This window comes from Eurypyga helias, unplaced genomic scaffold (genome assembly GCF_000690775.1).
Source record: "Eurypyga helias isolate BGI_N326 unplaced genomic scaffold, ASM69077v1 scaffold47022, whole genome shotgun sequence".
Lineage (NCBI taxonomy): Eukaryota > Metazoa > Chordata > Aves > Eurypygiformes > Eurypygidae > Eurypyga > Eurypyga helias.
The window spans coordinates 1-12,952 of record NW_010237511.1 but is presented as its reverse complement, the minus strand read 5'-3'; the positions used below and the strand labels follow the sequence as shown (position 1 = coordinate 12,952).

Genomic DNA, 12,952 nt, shown 5'->3' with positions numbered 1-12,952 from the left:
ATATAGTATATAAACTTTGTAAAATTAAATAAATTTTCAAACCCCTTGTACAGCCCAAGGGTTATGCTGAAGAGTTATGCTAAAGCTTGATAGTTGGTAGAGGTAAAGCCAAGATTCCAGAGGGTCAGCCTCGAAATGTTGTGTCTGCTGTAAGGAATCACGAAACATTCCCATAAAGTTTTGATTCATTATCCTGTACGAGCCCTAAATGTAATAATTTCTGTCAGTTTTATTAGTTATTTAAATATTAGGATGTTATTTTAGTCTTTCCTTCTACTAAAAATTAACAACTGCATTCCAGTTTTGTTTCTTTTTTTTTTTTTTTGGAAATCGTAGACAAAACACAGTGTTCCTATAAATCAAAGAGAGATTTGGTTGTTTGTGACTGACTCCACATTGCAAAACGTGGTTCATACGATTCCAAAAGTTGTTGCTGTGTCAGTCGCTGCATCGTGCGTTCTCAGTACGGAAATCACAGAAGCCCTCGGTGTTGCCTCGCGACTCGTCTTCTTCAAGGACGCGCTGTGGGGGAACGGTAAGCTTCACCTGTGGTTTTCAAGCAGTTGGAATCGAACTGGTATGGCATCCTAATCTCTGACACTGCCATATGGGACGCAGGGAGACTTCAGTTTGCACATGAAGATGAGCCATTGAATGTTTGGGATGAGGAATGCGAAATGAGTTGTAATTAGAGCTTTCCTGTAAGGTTTCTTTTTTATATTTTTGGCTCGATCTCCAAAGTAAGTGAGAAATTCAGTGATCTTCTATATGTCCACCAGTATTACTGTCAGTCTTCCCTCATGACTGTTGAATCTAATGACCAGCATCAGTTAAATTTACTAGCTGACAGGAGACTCAAAAATATTAAGAAACTTGGTTTCATTAGTTGTGATATTCTTGTAGAAACTTGTTTTACTGACCTTCACAACCTCTAAAAGGAGCAAAAGAGACATACGTATCCCTGGATACAGAAATTTTACAAACTCCATTTACCATCTTAGCTGCGAGCCTTCGCCACCGTACAGATCGTGTAAGGGCGGTGGTTCGTTTTACGTTCATTTTTAGTCGCTCTTTTGTGGGGTTCAGTGTGGCTCTGTATGGTGCCTGCACAGGTAGTTCACATGCCTTCAGTGACCTCCAAAATGTAAGTGGACTGGCAGCACCAACCTGTGTCAATGGCTGTGTGTCCTGATGCAAAAATCTCTGCTTTGGAGAATGAAGCATTGCATGCACCTCCTCTTTCTAATCTTGGAAACAAATAAGACACCCCCCCTCCCACCCTGAAGAGGGGGGTGTCCAGGCTTACTGCTAGGGGACAGACTCCAGTTGTGTGTGCAGGGAGCGTGATGAGGTGCAGTCTGGGTGTAATCGGGCTCTCTTCTGCCATGTTCGAATTTTTAAACCATCCTTTTTCCCCTGGGAGCCGCGAAGTGTAACGAGAGGGTGATGCATGTGTCGCTGAAAGCAAAATATTTTGTCATTGAGAAAACCTGATGGAGTCTATCCATCTGTTTAGTAGCTGGCAGAGATTGTTGTCTTTTTTGGCCGTGACGATTAACATGGTCACCTTTTTCCTTGTTACTGTACTGAGTTGAAATGTCTTTGTTGGCAGGTAGGATTATTTGTGTTGAACGTACTGTTCTCTTATTACAAAAGACTCTTTTGTCCTCGGCTGCCGGTGCTGACCTCAGTGAGCTGACTGGCCCTGTCAGACTCGATGAGCTGGATTCTACAACACAGACCAACTCCGTTTGTGCTGTAAGAGGTTTGTATGGCCTTTCCTGAAGTGAATGCAGTTAATTACTCGTGCTCACTTTAATCTTTCAGGTCTTCATATCGATTTCTTGCACGAACAGCATGGAGGGATCAAAAAGCACAGTACTGCTGTGGGTCATTAGGATATTTAAGTTTTCGTACTTCTTTCTGAGTTCTCTTTGCCGTTTGCTGGCCAAGCTCTGCTCCCACTCACTCATACCCCAAAATACATATTTGATGCACAATCTGTTTTATTATATTCCTCCCTTCGCTGTCTTCTTTCAGGAGCCTTCTGTTCACACCAGCCGTGTTGATGTTGGCATCAGTAAGGTATACCAGTATTTTTTAGGCAGATGGATAAGATCTGTTAGCCAGATCCCGAATGGTAGGGGTTAGTGTCTGATTTCCCTGGAGCCTTGCTGCAGTGGGCCAATTTAATATTTCACCATAGTCATCTAGCATAACTTGGCCAATATTTGCTCACCAGCCACTTTGGATCAGTGCTTTGTCTAATATTTGAGTCCTACCACTAACCATGCAGAAACATTTCTTACAATATATTTTCTAACATTTCCTAATCATGCAGAAGCATTTCCTACTGTGTATTTTCTAATGCTTTGTCCAGTCAGCTTCTTAAACCTCCTGGTCGTAAAGTGCCTATAGGGAAAAGTCCTTAAAAGCCCAGTAACTCTTGGCTTTTAAAGGCAGTTTCCTTTCTTAATTTAACTCTTACGATTCCAGTAGCCCTTGTAGAAAATTCTCGATGCTCTTTTACATTTACACCTTCAAGTATTCACTGGAGCATTTGAAATGAGCTTTAAAACAATAGCAGGTAAAGGTTACGAATGAATCCTTCCAGCTATGTTGGGATGCACTGAGAAGGCGGTTTGAAACCACGCAAAGCTGTTGCTAAACATACCTTCTCTTAGGGTAGAGCCACAAGTAAGCAATGCCTCCTTGATTAATAAATGAGCACCTTGCAGCCGCCAGTCTTCAGCTCTAACACTGCGTAATGATAAACAAGAGGCAGGCCCTGGTCGTTGTGTACATCTCACATCGATATTGGGTGTTACTTGAAAGATGTTTCTCTCACTGGGCGTGAAATACTTTTAGGCTTTTTTTTTAATCTTTCCAATAGTTACGCTAAGATTTATCACTTCTCCGCTGTTAATTTTATAACTATGAGAAGTGCCTGTCTTCTTTTGTCCTGTTGACAGTGTACATAGCAGAATAAAGCAAATATTTCTCTGCCCTTTCTTTTTCCAGTAGAGCGAAGAAAATACACTTTTGTGATCTATAGTGTAAACAAGCACTTACTTTACACACATGGGAGGTGTCATGCTTTCCCTGTTCTGTATTACAGATGGAAGAAAGACAAAAGGAGAAATTAATCCTACAGCCTTGTCTTGCTTAATCTGAAATTTGTCCAGGGTGGCTGTTATTAGCATGTTCCCACACCTTTGTACCAACATGAAGTATCTTCTTTATACCTATGCAAATGCTGTATATAGATGATAACTCTCACTTTTATGTATAACTAAATTGAATAGCATTTAAGATACGTAACCACTGTTTTGCAGTTCAATTAGTTAGTGTCTATATCTTTCTGCTGAAGTGAAACCAATAGCATTAGCCCTACTCTGTTGGTGGGAGAATATGTATTTGTGGTGTAACCCATACAGGAAAATGTATCATCTCTCAAATTCGCTCACTGCCTCTATCCCTTAACTCAGAGAGTTGTTACTCTGCCTTTCAATGAGGAGCAGTATTACCTTGTTCATTCTTTTTCTTAGTGCCCCCCTTTCGTCCCCTGTGCTTTTGGTCACCTACGTATGCTGTACGTAGGCCTCCTCTCACCTAACAGTTAAAGAGGCTGCAAAGGCTTTACTCTACCCTTTCTTGAGGTAGTGCTCCTTCCTGCTCCTGTGCAGTCATGGCTGCTCCTGCTGGCTCTCAGGGATTCGTCAGGTTCAACCTTCCCTAGAAAAACAACTTCTTCCCCAACGGAAAATGCTGGGGGTCATTCAAGTCCCCATCCTCAGATGCAGAGATAGGTCACAGCATCAGAGCCTCCAGGAGTCCCAGGACTGGGGGGACACAGTCCATGCTGCCTGCCAGATTTTAGGTAGATCCGTCATTTTTTGGAAGGTGTATACATAGGATGAGTTAGGTTGGAAGGAGCCTCTGAAGTTCCTCCAGTCCTAAATCCTGCTCAAAGCTGAGCCCTGAGCAACTGTATAGCTGGCCCAGCTTTGAGCAGGAGCTTAGACTGGAGGAACTTGGGAGGTTCCTTCCCCATTAAAGGAGGATGATGTTGCAGTCCAAGCAGAGCCACTGAGTTTGTCAGAAATCCTCTTTTCAGGGAGGTCCAGTCCTATCAGCTCTTGGATGGAGTGTGTTGCTCTTCAACAGATGAGTGAAAACCTGTGGTTGCTCTCTACTGGAAAGTTTATTCTTCTTTTAAAGATGAGCCTGTGGTTCTCACCTGTGAGCTCGGGGCTAATAGATTTATTTTCTTATCACTGCGCATTGCAAAGCAATTTCTCATCTCTTTTTGCTGCAGAGTAGCAGTCAGGATGACTTAAATGTTAGCAGTTCATACTGCACAGAACTGTTTTGCCTCTTAACCATGCTTATGAGCAAATTCTACTTAGTCCATACCACGTACGTTATGTGGGAATATTACCTGATTAGAGATATTTGCATAGTATATGACTCACCACCAGTGATTGAACCTTGGCATTGGATATCTTCATATTTAAGCCCTTACTCAGAGGTGAGTTTTTAATCAATTTCCCTCTTAACAGTGTGAACAAAATGGGGTCAATCAGCAGGTTTCTCTTTTTGATTGAACTTTTCACCTTCCTGTCCAATTAATCAGGGTAACTGATGGGAAAAAAAACCCCAACACCTACATTCATTTTTTTTAACGTTTCAGTCAGAGTGTTACTTTTAAGCCTTAGCCCTTCTTTGCATTCCTCACCAGAGACCTGTTTTTCTAGGTGTTGCCCTATTACCAGTCTCTTCTTAATAATGTCAGCCACAGCCCATAAAAATAGACTGGAGGGAAAAATTGCATTTAGGCTATGTGCATTTCCATTTAAAAGAAGGATCTCGGGAAAGTAATCCAAAAGGTTTGTGAACCTCAAGCAAAATCTAAAGCCTTGACTAAGATGTGCAGCAGTTCAGCCGAGAAATCGCTCCGCGGGCAGGATGCACAAGACTGTCACTGTGAGATCCGTTGTCGCCTTCAGTTGTGTTTGTTCTGACTTCAGTGGTCTCTGGTGGTTTTCCTGAGGGAACTCTACATTTTCATCAAAATACACCTCTCCACTAGACATAATCTCGTCACTACAACCCTGATTCGTTTTCTTCACGTGTCCTTGTATTACTTGCGCGTTGGTATCCTTCACTCGTGATATGTCACGCAACTGGGAGAAGGCTAAAAGGCTTAGAGAGAAGAAACACATCTGTTGGAAAAGGTGACTTGGTTTTGTTTGGGTTCTTTTCACTGACAGAAAGCGTCCTACCTTGTAGTAGCAAGTGCTGATGGAAATTCCCAGTTTATCACAAAAAAAAATGAGGAATCAAAATTATTTCTGTAACAGTCCAAGGGGTTAAGTTCACAGAATTGTTTATTCCGTCAGTGAAACCCATGTTGTTTCGTTACATGCATAGAAATTGGGTCATAAATGTTGTACTCAAGAAGTTTTCCTGATCTTCAGACTTGTGGTCCTTTGACTTCCCACATAAAATTACTGGTTTGTTGTTTATGTGTAGCTCCCTCCCTCCTGTCTGTCCTGGTCCCAGGAGAACCAGGAAAGCAAGGGATCACCACCCTGTCTTACAGGCCAGACCATGTAAATGCCTTCTGGCCTCCAAAGGTTTCCTTTATGGAATGCAGTAAAAAACTGTGAGATTCTTGCTCAACAGGAGCTGGGATTTTTAGTCTATACTCCTATTGTACCAGTGAGTGTTTATTTTAGTGTAATTTCACTTTTACAGGTGATCCACTTTATATGCTTCAAAATACTTAGAAGTATTTTCTCCATAAATAATGCTCATAATTTCAGCATATCGTTACCATAAAACATAATACACTCTTTATTGGCATCTCCTAAAATGCGGAATATATTTTTTCTTGCCAAAACTAGCGAGGCCCTTTGTATTAGTCCAAAGTATCTTTGGCATTCCCTTCTTAGGCACACACTTAAATCTCTGGGCCAGATCTAATCTCCGTTAAATCGGTATAAATGAAGAATAACTCCATTGTTAATGGAATTTAACTGGCACCGTTGTGTTTAAAAGGGATTGGGTCTTCTCATTGGTTTGTGTTTCCTAATTATCGATATCAAGCTATCTGACCTGATGATTTTTATAGCTGTTTATTGCCAAGGAAACATCAGAGGGTCAGAAAGAAAACAAACAAAATAAAACAAATCAGAAAAAACAACCTGATAAAACCCAAACCAGAAGAACTGAACCTGTTTGGAAAGTTAATTATCAACTCTCTACCTCCTGGTATTTTAAGAAGGCAACACACTCTGCTGTACTCTCATCCCTTGTTGGAGGGACGAAGGAGAAAGGGAGAGAAACTGTTGGAAGAGCTGCTGCTTGCTCCAGCAAGTCTTGTTCTTAAGATGAGGGTCAGAAAGGATCAAACCTTCTGTGAAGCCAGGAGTGACTCTGTTTGCTAGCTTACCGTTAGTATTTTGTAAGGATTTCACCTTCTGCAGGTACCGTTGTTGGAGTTAATGAGAGCACTGCTTTCTCCTGGCCTACATGCGACAGATGTGGCAATGGAAAATTGGAACCGTGTCCCCAGGACAGGTGAGAGTCAGCGTGCTCCGGAGCACTCCAGGTGTTCTGCAGATGTAGCCATAACAGCAGTAGGTGATGCAATGATTCCTGCAGGCACAGGCTGCACTTTGTTCCTTCCTAGAACTAAGACGTAGTATTTTTATTGCTGATGAACTGATAAAACCTGCAAGGTTAGATTAATTTATTAAGAACGATACAAGTAGATATGAAACGGTTTGAATTTGCAGTTATCACATCTTTTTTCAAACTAATCTTAAAAGTATTGCTTATAAAGATTTCACAGCCCACTGCATTATAATATTAACTTTAATAAACATCCACATAAATCACAGGTCTGATTCTAAGCTCCTTGGAAAGTAGCTGCCGTGTTTCTCCATCCTACCTTGTTACCCTGCGTACCACCAGTTCCCCTCATTTTTACACCAAGCTGCGATCTTTGCTGTAGTTTACCCAAGTGTGAAAGAGAAGCACTTCAGACCTATTAAATTCACCACCTTTCTAAGAAGGATGTTGAATAATTCTGGGAGTACGACTGCCCCAGCTGGGAAGACCGAGCCGACGGGACCTGTTGCCACCTGAACTGCTAAACCTGCGTCATGCTGGCACGCTCTTGGAAAGCCTCCCCTTGGGCTGCTGCGCCAGCTTGCTCTTGCAGAGTCTGAGATACCTGGTGGGATAAAAACAGGAGAGGATAAGAGAGTAGTCAGAGCGTAAAATCAAGGAAAGGGAGGTTCTTTCTACTGGAAAAAAGCTTACAAAAAGGATAAGGAGAAGTTGGGTGGCTTTGGTCCCATTGAAATAGGTGGCGTTTTCCTAAATATGAGAAGGTTTACTATTTATGTTTTGTTGCATATAGCCTCTGGGGGGGAAAAGGCTGAAAATAAAAAAAAAAGGTTGTCCTGTACTGTCATGCAAAAACCAAGGATGCGTGTACGTACACATAGTAGTGTAGTAAATAAAAGATCTCTACAGTGAAGGACAACTTCATTTGGAGAACAGTGTAGCAGCAATATTTGTTTAAGATGTTATTCCAACAACCACTTATAGCTGATCTTAATTTTATGCATATGACTTAAGCGAGTGCTGAAAATGTTGAAGGTTGGCTGAATGAGGGCCTAAATCAATAGGTCACTTGGGCCAAATCTGTACTACACATTTTCTTTTGCCTTCTGCTGGAGGGTGTCCCTGCCCACGGCAGGGGGGTTGGAACTAGATGGTCGTTAAGGTCCCTTCCAACCCAAACCATTCTGTGATTCTATGATAACTTTTAGACGGTGATGAGATTACTATTTGCTTAAGTGAGGTGATATAATAGAAATAAGGTAAATAGCGGCCTCCCCCCATGTTGGCAAAACTTGGAAAAGGAAGATCCTTTTGCTAAAAGAGTGCAGGTCCTCCAAGAGAGTTGTTTAGCTCTACCAACAGAAGTGCGTGATGTGTTGTTACCAACTGAATATCTACCAGGGCTTTTCTGCTAGAAGCCTACCAGCAAAATATCTCAGAGAATAAGCTAGCTGATTGGTTGGGTGGTTTGTTTTTGTGATGATAACTTTTCCATTTCCCTGTGGTCTTCCATCATTTTTCACGTGTTTCAGAGGATTGCTATATTGCAACCGGTGCTCCGAAGTTGTCATTTCACCAGTTTTGAAAATGCAGCTGGAAGTCTTCTTGAGTTGTCCGTCCCGATCTCAGAGCACAGTAAAAGTAAAGGTATGGCATGAAATGTGCGTAGGGAGGCTAGATATGTAGACACATAGATACTCTAAGCCACGCTTTTATAAACAGCTCTGTCAGAAGAAAAATGAACAGATGTAAGAGTATCCTGTAATTTAATCTGATAGTAAACTTGTGTTCACTGGGCTAAGAACCCAGTTCCCAGGTCTATCTCAAATAATGCAGCCGTTGAGTTCACCCTGAGGTTTCCAAACTGGTTTATGGTCCAGCTGAAGGGCTTTGTTGGATTGGGCCTTAGGAAACTTTGTTCTCCACAGCCTAAGAGAAACGTGGATTTTTAGACTCCCATTCTGAACATCCTTTGTGTCACCTCTCCTCTGCTTTCTTGGCCAGAGAAACAAAACTGTTTTATATTAAAATGGTAAATCTTTGTTCGACTGTTTTAACCTGCAAAGAGAACATCATTGCATACATAATGTTTTTGGCGTGAAGAAAACCTGTTTATTTTCTCATTCCAGCTCTTACAAAGGACAATCTCTTCTCTCCTGATGTCCTCTGCCTGTGAGGATGGGGTAGGTATAATGAGTGTTGGCAAAAGAAAGTTAAACTTCGTGTAGAGGCTGAGTACAGGAGACGTGAGTCAGGTGGGAAGATACCCGAATCCTGAAAACCAGAGGGATCCCTGGAGGGTCGTTGTTCGACCTACCACTCCCAGTGGGCTGTTGCCATGGGTCAGACGTGACTTTGGCTGGCAGACTCTTGTAAACCCACAAGGATGGAGATTCTGACACCTTTCCAGGCAGCTTGTTTCAGAACCGCACCAGGAGCGTTAGGAGATTTCACTAGAAATAATGGCTTTTTTTCTTGCGTCCAGCCTGGGATTAGAGTGGGCTGGACCCTTTGGCGATCCCACCTTCCACCTGCTGATGCCCAGCTCTCCTGTGAGCATCATCAGGCTGACACCCTCCCTTTTAGGAGACGGGTGCCGCAGGTGGGATGCATAGACTGAGGCCTTTTCTGGCTGGGGATCCAAAGATACAGTCCAAGCATCCCACCTTTTTGGAATGGTCTTCTAAACCCTATAGAGCACTGCTGCTTCCTAATAGCACGAGCGTGAAACTAGCGGCGGGCAGTAACAGTAGAGGAATTCACCAAAACGCACGCAAGATGATACTCGATAGTCGTATGAACGAGACACGCGTAAGCCACGGGCATCCAGGGGCTAAAGTACAGTTTGTGTAACCACCAAGTAGGTGTCCCTTTCATCAGAGATATCAGAAGAACCCTGACATTTGGCACAGTGACCCAGATTTATCGCAGGTGAGGGAGGCACCCGGGTAGGTGCCGGGCTGGCATTGGCTGCGGCTGGTCAGCAGCGGAGGAGCGGCACCTTCAGAGGGTGACGAAGTCCGGTTAGGATCCCTAAATCCTCCCCCTCTCCGCTGCACGTGAGAGAGAGCAAAGATCATCTCGTCATCTTGTTTAATCACCCCAGTTAAGAGTCTCCGGTGAGGTGACACGTACTGGGGTCACGTTGCTTTCCCTGTCTTACACCGTCTTCTAGCATTTTGCTAGAAACCACGGACGTGCTCCATGGGTTTTATGGATAATTTTTGAAGTGGAACATTTCGCTGAAATTGTAAATTATTTCTCTCAGGCTGGGGGCTGTGTGTTTCGTTTGAGCTAAGAGACACGTTTCCAAAAGGTGTTTGTTCTTTTAACAGCAGCTAAGTCTTGCTGAATTGTACTGGATGTGCCCGGTTTGGTTACAGGCTGACAAAATGTAGTCCTTTTTCAAGTTATTAGGATTCAGATGACCTTTTTTTCATGTTTCAGTCTTTATGATGCTAGTGTTTGGGGTCTGGCAACATAGAAACACTTCTTTTCCCCTCGCTGAAATGCAGGGATAATCTTTCCCTTTGTTTTTCGTAAGCATTTCTATCTCTGAACCCGCTGCATTTTAAAAAGCAGCACATCTCCACGAAGATTAATCACCAGAGACGCCCCTTGAGGTAGCCTGGTTGGTTGGGTTTTGCCGGTGCTGCTGGAGGTTCTAAGGGAGTAGCTTCGTGATGCGACTTTTGGCAGGGAGGTTGGTTTTAGCCGTCACTGGCCGTGGCCGCTCGTTCCTTACGGCGTGACCACCCGTCCGTTGGACCTGTAGGGCTGTTTGTGCAGCTGCAGGGTGAGTGGGACTGCAGAACCGGTCTGGGGTAAAAATAATCTTGGAAAACGAGTAAAAGGGTTGTTTATACCTTGGATCGGGCGAGGGACGTGGGTATGCCCAGAGATGTTGTGGATGCCCCATCCCTGGAAGTGTTCAAGGCCAGGCTGGATGAGGCTTTGAGCAACCTGGTCTAGTGGAAGGTGTCTCTGCCCATGGCAGGGGGGTTGGAACTAGATGGTCTTTAAGGTCCCTTCCAACCCTAACCATTCTGTGATGCTATGATTCTATAGCACAGCCCCGGTGAAAGCGGGATCCGTGTTCAGGGACCGGTCGTAGGCAAGCAGGAGGTGGGTGTAAAGCTGCCAGCTGGGATGGAAACCCCCTCCAGCGAGGTAACGGCTACCGGTTTTACCAGCTCGGACGTACACGTGCCGTCTCCCCCTTCGACGAATCGTCCCGGCCTCCCATCCCTCTCCCCCATGCGGGACGTGGTCTCCACCCACCCGCTGAGGCACAGCTCCTGTGGGTGAGCCGCCAGCCGGGTGATGGAACAGAAGGGACGGTGTAGGTGCCGGCGACGGTGAGGGATGCGTGATGCAACACGGCGTTGAGTGTGGAGGGGGGGTGTAAAACAGAGTTACAAACCAGGCTTTTCCTTCAGCGGATCTGTTAGTCAATGGTGCGTAGTACGTACACATTGCGAGCACGTGTGGAGTGCTGCGCGTGTCAGAAAGCTACGTAGAGCGAGCACATGTAGGCTTTGCTTTAGCAAAATTGAGCTCAAAGGCGCAGTAGCTTTTTGGGGGGTTTTGGGGTTTTTTTAAAAAAGCTGATTTTCAAAAAGCTGGTTTTTAAAGCTGGTAGGGAAGCAGCGCTTCAAGCAGGAGTGAGATCTAATTATTGCAAATCTAGTGTGTGCATTCTTTCCATCGGTTCTAATGCACCTTTCTTTCCGAGTCCTGAAAAATCCCGTCTGCTGGAAGAGGAGCTTACACCCTGCACCTTCCCCGGCCGAATGCCGCTTAGAACAGAATGTCCGGGACTGGTTTTGTTTTAATCAACGTGCTTTTATCGCTGCAGAGCTACGAGGTGCAGAGCGTGCTGGGAAAGGAGGTGGGGTTACTGAACTGCTACGTCCGCTCCGTAACCGGCCACCCCGACTGTGTCGCGCTGGAGGAGATCGTTCTTCTGGAAGCAGCGGCGAGACGCTGAGCTGAACTCTGGTCGGGTGCTGCGGTACCCGCGGACTTTGCGACGTGGTTACCTGTTAACCAGATAGCACGTAACGCAAGCGCGTCGTTCGTTAGAACCGTGATTTACACAGCGCGTTGTGCTAAGGCTGAAAATACACCTCTATAATAAAAAATCTGCTCAGCTTTCCGAGCTTTTTTCAGCTGGGTTCGGAATTTAGGAACGCGGTCCTTTGGCCTGTTTGCTGTTCGCGTATGTAAAATACCTCGTTCTGGAAGTTTTGAACAGTTGTGAATTTATTTTTTATTACACTGTATTTATGACGTGTCTATCGAAAACGTTTTACTGGGTTTTTTTTCTGAAATAAATACCTTGCTGGAGGCAGCAAACCTTGGTCTCGGCTGAGTTTTATCGGCACCTTCCGGCCGTGCCACCAGCTGCACGACACCGTGCTCCGCGCTGCAACGTTTGTTGTCGCCTTGCTATAAATGTTACAGAGACAGAGATTTGAACAAAGCTTATATTTGGAAGCGTCAAGTGAAAGTTAATGTTTTACAGCTCATTGGTCTCCAAGCACAGAAGAACCGTGTTTTCCGTGGCTTCCCGCGAAGCCGGTGTTTCCCTACGCGGTTTCTGTCAGGGGCAACAAGCAAGCCGCTTTGTCGGGCACGTAGCTATCCTCGCCCTGACTGCACAGAGACGTGGGGTGCAGAGCGGAGTATCAGAGTCGTCCTGCGTGTGCACAGATTGAGCTGCAGGGGTTAACCTGAGCGTTCCGTCGGAGACTTCTTCCCCTTCCCCTCTCACGGTATTTGGAATACCCGCACAGGCCTGAGGGGGAGGAAGCTGTGGATGCCCCATCCCTGGAAGTGTTCAAGGCCAGGCTGGATGAGGCTTTGAGCAACCTGGTCTCGCTCAGTTAAGGTTGCTTTGTGTTCTGAGGCACTGAGTTACGAACAGCGCTGCACACTTCCAACCCAAACCATCCTGTGATGCTGTGGATGAGCCGTTCTGCCCAGGTCCCGTCTGTGATGACCCGCAGAAAGGGAACAGCAGACTTGTCACCACACGGGTCGTTCCTGCTCCTGAGGCCGATAGTGGAAACTCTCACGTGCCAAGTCACGATGCCTGAAGGAATGACCCAGCTGGTCACCCCCCTTCTCCCTCCCTCCCTCCTCCAAGTGTCTCAGTGTCTCTGTAAGGAAAAAGGGGACATCAGCCCGTTCCTGCGTGGAAGATGTTCCTGCGCGGAAGATGTTCCTGCGCGTGACCAGAGCTGCCCCTTCCAGCATTTCTCCGCCTGGAAAAGCCGGGGCGGTGGGAGCTGCTCGCCCCGTCCCTGCA

At 45.1% G+C, this 12,952-nt stretch overlaps 1 protein-coding gene across 1 annotated transcript; it reads left to right on the top strand.

The window, feature by feature from the left end:
• Positions 1 to 336: 336 nt before the first annotated feature.
• SPIDR (scaffolding protein involved in DNA repair) lies at positions 337 to 11,629 on the top strand (the record flags this gene model as incomplete). The annotated part of the gene is made up of 6 exons (XM_010147469.1): positions 337 to 535; positions 1,613 to 1,765; positions 6,492 to 6,585; positions 8,172 to 8,286; positions 8,769 to 8,822; positions 11,498 to 11,629. Coding segments are annotated over 6 exons (747 nt in total), but the record flags the coding sequence as incomplete, so codon positions are not given.
• Positions 11,630 to 12,952: the final 1,323 nt, after the last annotated feature.